Below are 5,591 nucleotides of genomic sequence, written 5' to 3' on the forward strand. Positions count from 1 at the left end.
TTCTGGGGTGATTTGAGCAGAATATGTAAACTTCCAGCATATCATATATTCAAGGATATGATCTAAGGAAACTTTTGATAACTATTGATCTGATAGGACATTTCTAAATTCCTGATGCAAGTTTATATTATCCAGTCTCAATAATATACTTATTTGAAAAATCAAAACTAAGTTGTTTCACCAAAATCCAGAACGAAAATAACACTTCACTAAAGCCCATTGTTTCAAAAGACTATATATATATATATATATATATGCCTCATAAGGAAAGCTATCCACATTCAAAGGAAGAACTGTGGGAATAGAAACATAAAAGAAAAACAACTGCTTGAACATATGGCTTGATGGGGATATTACTAGGGACGTAGATGCTAAATAATCACTCTAGTGCAACTATCAATAATATGGAAATAGGCCTTGATCAATGATACAAGTAAAACCCAGTGGAATTGTGCATTGGCTATGGGGGGGGGGATTTTGGGAGAGGGAAAGAACATAAATCATGTAACCATGGGAAAATGTTTTAAATTAAAAAATAATTAAAAAATAAAATAAAAATAAAATCTGTTCAAAATTTGAAAAAAAAAATGTATAGCCACGCTCTTTGTGGTGGCAAGAAATTGGAAAATAAGGGGATGCTGTTCGATTGGGGAATGGCTGAACAAACTGTGGTATCTGTTGGAGATGGAATACTACTTTGCTAAAGAGAATAATGAACTAGAGGAATTCCATATGAACTGGAATGACCTCTAGGAATTGATGAGAGTGAAAGGAGCAGAACTAGGAAAACATTATATACAGAGACAGAAAAACTGTGGCACAATTGAATGTAGTGGACTTCTTTACTAGCAACAATGCAATGATCCAGGACAATTCTGAGGGACTTATAAGAAAGAACACTATCCATATCTAAAGAAAGAACTGAGGGAGTAGGAACACAGAAGAAAAACAACTGCTTGCTCACATGGTTCAATGGGGATATGATTGGGGATGTAGACTCTAGATCAGTGGTTCCCTAACTTTTTTGGCCTACAGCCCCCTTTCCAGAAAAAAAAATATTACTTAGTGCCTTGGAAATTAATTTTTTTAATTTTTAATAGCAATTAATAGGAAAGAAATGTGCACCTGTGGCCATAACCGCTTCACTGGATCACTACAGCACCCACCAGGGGTTGGTGGTGCACACTTTGGGAATCACTGCTCTAGATGATCACTCTAGTGCAAATATTAATAATATGGAAATAGGTCTTGATCAATGACACATGTAAAATCCAGTGGAATTGCTCATTGGCTATGAGAGGGGGGTGGAATGAAGGGAGAGAAATAACATAAATCATGTAACTGTGAGAAAATATTCTAAATGAATTAATTAAATGAATAAACTTAATTTTTTTTAAAAATAGTATATATTTTTATTCCTTCAAAATATTTTACATCATAAATGAACAAACAGATTGTAGTGTATTCTTCTACTTACCTTAATCAACAAACTATTGTTTCTCTACTAATCATTGCAATCTGCAAGTGAAATGAGTTAAAGCACATATTTCCCAAATTCAACCACATTTACAAAAAAAGGCACCAAAAAGAAATAGCAATGAGTGATTAAGTTTGTCTCCAATTTATAATAAATTAGAATGATTCAATCTAATCACACATTCCATAACTTGGTTAAAACATATAAATATTTTAGGTTGAAGAATTTTTTTTTATATTCCCATTTGTATTTTTCACAGGAAAAGGAAATATTTATATGTAAATATTTCTACCTCTAGTAGACATTGCATGATTATAGTCTCAGGTGACTTTGCAATTTGGATGATAAGGTAATTCCTTATTAACAGTGATTAAAAACAACAGTAACAATGACAAGAGTAATTTCACTCTTTGGTTATACATAAAAGCAATTGATATCATTGAAGACTGTGAATAGAAATGCTAAATAATTTAAGATAACTAGTAGGGTACTGCAATAATCTGAAAGTTATAAAGGAGATAAAATGGAAGGAAAAACAACTTTAACATGGTTCAAAATAGAAGAATATGCAAATTAAATTATTTTAATTCTTTACACATTTAGAAAATAGTCTTTTCATTGCCTCAATGAAATCCTTATTCCTCAGACTATATATCATGGGATTAATCATTGGTGTCACAATAGTGTAAAATACAGAGAAGATCTTTTCTGTTTTGCCTGAATAACTGAAAATGGATTGAAGATACGCAATTAGACCTGAACCATAGAATAAACATACAACCATAAGATGAGAAGAACAAGTAGAGAAGGCTTTGGATATGCCAGTCTTTGATGAGAGCTTCAGAATACTATTAAGAATTCTGATGTAAGACATGAGTATCATCAGAAAAGGAGTCAAACCAAACAGGAAACAATCAATATAAAGAAAGACTTCATCCCCAGAGATATCTCCACATGCCAACTTCAATAATGGGGGCATGTCACAGAAAATGTGATTGAGTTTGTTAGAACCACAGAAAGGCACAGAGAAAACCTGGTATGTCTGTCCTACAAGTACTGGAATCCCACTGACCCAAGAACCAACCACCATTTTTATACACATCTTATTGTTCATGATTAGCGGATAGTAGAGTGGCTTACAGATGGCCACATAGCGGTCATAAGCCATCACAGCCAAGAGGAAGCTCTCTGCAGATGCCAAAATGAGAAAGAAACAGAGTTGTACAGCACACGACAGTAGAGAAATGTTTCCCTTCTGACTCCAAAGACTCAAAAGCATTCTAGGGAGAATGACTGATGTGTAACAAATTTCCACAAAGGAGAAGTTTCCAAGAAAGTAATACATAGGTGTTTGAAGAGCTAGTTCTACATTGGTGATTATGATGATGAGACCATTCCCTAATAGGATACTTAGGTAGATGATTAAAAAAATAACAAAAAGAAATCCTTGGAAGTTAGGAAATTCAGAAAATCCCAGGAGAATAAATTCTTCCATAATAGTAATATTTGTATCTACCATTTTTATGTAGATTACATCTTTAGAATGTCATTCAAAATTGGAAAGTCACTTTTCCTCAATAGGATTTGAATTCGGCTTCTGAAATGACAAATAGGTTAGATTAGAATATTACTAAGATAACTTCAAGACTAGACATTTTTTAAAATGTTTATTCATTTTGGACATTTTATATTATCTTTATCTTATATTATAAAAATCACACACACACACACACACACACACACACACACACACACACACATATATATATGAGTGGTTGTACCTTTTTGTTTCCTAACCTCCCTACCATCTCCAGCAGTCTGTCCTTTTTTTTGATATTCTCTTCTAGATTTTAAATGTATTTTCTGAATACTGTTTTTCAGAATTTGTGATCTATGACATGTTTAAAATTAGTTTGTGGCTCTAAAAATTATGTTCAATGTTTAATGTCTCTATTAAATAATGATTTTTCTCTATTTTGAGTTATAAAGTTATTTCCAGCTTCAAATTATATGACTCATCATTGTAATAATTATTGAAGAAGAAGACCAACTCAATCATGGAACATTCATTTTTCTGCTTCTACTTTCAAAATAAATATTGGCAGAATTCATGTAGAAAGCAAAATTTATTAATTTTTCAAGGAAGTTTTTGACATTAAATGTTTTAGAATGTAGTTATAGACAACAGAGAATAGTAATATCCTAAACACTTTTATCCACTCTTGCTTAAGTCAATGTATTCTTCAAGTACTTGTAAACTTACCTCTGGTTAACAGATATTTTTGTGTTTGATGTGCTAGTATATGTCCAATGGAAAGAAAATTCCTACAAATTAAAGGACTTTGAGGCTAGTCTTTAATTTCAGGTAAGCTGGAGAACTCTGCTTCCTAATGTCTATATTATTTGAGGCATATGAAGAAAGAGTACTTGAGCAAGCTTGAATAATCACAAGCTGATTTGAGAATGAGAATTTGATAGTCTGGATTCAGATCTTTAGATGAGATAGAGAAAAGATAAGGTCTATATGAGAAATATTTATAGTATAAAAGACAATTGAAATTAATAAAATTTTTATAAATAACAGTTACAAGACAAATAACATGAATTTTGCTTCGTCTATGTTTCAGAGTCAACTAATACCTCTTTGGCCCAGCCCACCCAGAATCAAATGTACAGACACAGGAAAGTGATGCCACAATTATCTTGGCTATAGTCTCATTTCTGTCAAGTTCTCAGTGTTTAATAATAAACTGGAAGTGAGGCAAGGAATGCCTTACTGATAAAATCTTTACTATTAGGAAAGGTTCAATGAAATTGATTGAATTCCCCCAGAATTGTATGCCTTTGTGCTATAGAGAGCTTGTCACGGTATGTGGATATAGATGGTCACATGACAAAAGAAATGTGAGGTCCAAACACTTAATGCTACCCAAAAATGGATGTGGCATTTGAAATCTTCAAATGGGAAATATGGGACGAAGCAGGCAATATGCCTGACTTTCTCACATTATGGTTTCTCAATATGATCTGATCAAAGAATGATTAATCCAAATAAATTTTCACCTTTTCATTTCATACTCATTTTCATACACCATTTTATAATTTGCCACTAACAAAAAATTCTTGATTGCGATAGGAATATTCACTGAGAAGTCCCTGTTTAAAAAGAGAGAACTTTGTTGTTGTTTTTTTCTAAATTAATTCCTCATGCATTTGTTTTATCCAAAAATACTTTAAATTTACATAATACAAGGGGGCAGCTGGGTAGCTCAGTAGAGTGAGAACCAGGCCTAAAGACAGGAGGTCCTAGGTTCAAATCTGGCCTCAGACACTTTCCAGCCGTGTGACCCTGGGCAAGTCACTTGACCCCCCCCCATGGCCTACCCTTACTGCTCTTCTGTCTTGGAACCAGTACACAGTATTGAATCTAAGGTGGAAGGTAAGCGTTTAAAAAAAATTACATAACACAAGTGCTACACAGTATAAAAACATCTCTAAAATAAGAAATTGTTGCTAGAATTTAATGTGAATGTGCCCTTCTTCCTTACTGAATTTTGATGTCTGAGTAAAGTAAAAAAAAATTATCAGTCATAAAATACAGATATAACTTAATCATTATAATACCTCTTCAAAAAGAAATATTCAAATTAAATATATATGTATATACATACATATACATACATATATATATCTTACCTTTTTCTGATGGGATAAAATAATATCCAGTTGCTGTCTTTCATTACTACACAGAAAGACTATGTATATATAACCGTTACTTATACAATGCTTTAAAACTTTAGAAAGTTATTCCTTTTCCCTTTCAGTTCTAGTCTCATAAAATTTCATATATGAGAGGTCTAGACATAACTATTCCCAGTTTATAGATGTGGAAACGGAAACCCAAGCAGTACAAGTGACTTGTCTTTTGTCAAACCATTACTTAAGCTTCAAATTTGAAATTAACCCAGGTCTCTCTTCACATTCAATATTTCTCCCACTAAATCATGATGCCTCTCCTAAAAACATTAATTTTAGAAGCACCATCAACTGTGTTCAGAAATATCAAACACTCTAAAGAAAGCCAAAAGATAATAATTGAGTTGATTGCAGTCAA

At 32.6% G+C, this 5,591-nt stretch overlaps 1 protein-coding gene across 1 annotated transcript; it reads right to left on the bottom strand.

Moving 5' to 3' along the window:
- Positions 1 to 2,060: 2,060 nt before the first annotated feature.
- Positions 2,061 to 2,996, bottom strand: LOC123252636 (olfactory receptor 10AG1-like). Its single transcript, XM_044681907.1, has one exon. The coding sequence runs from the start codon at positions 2,994 to 2,996 to the stop codon at positions 2,061 to 2,063; it is 936 nt and encodes a 311-aa protein (XP_044537842.1).
- Positions 2,997 to 5,591: the final 2,595 nt, after the last annotated feature.

Source organism: Gracilinanus agilis, chromosome 6 (genome assembly GCF_016433145.1).
Source record: "Gracilinanus agilis isolate LMUSP501 chromosome 6, AgileGrace, whole genome shotgun sequence".
NCBI classification, from domain to species: Eukaryota; Metazoa; Chordata; class Mammalia; order Didelphimorphia; family Didelphidae; genus Gracilinanus; species Gracilinanus agilis.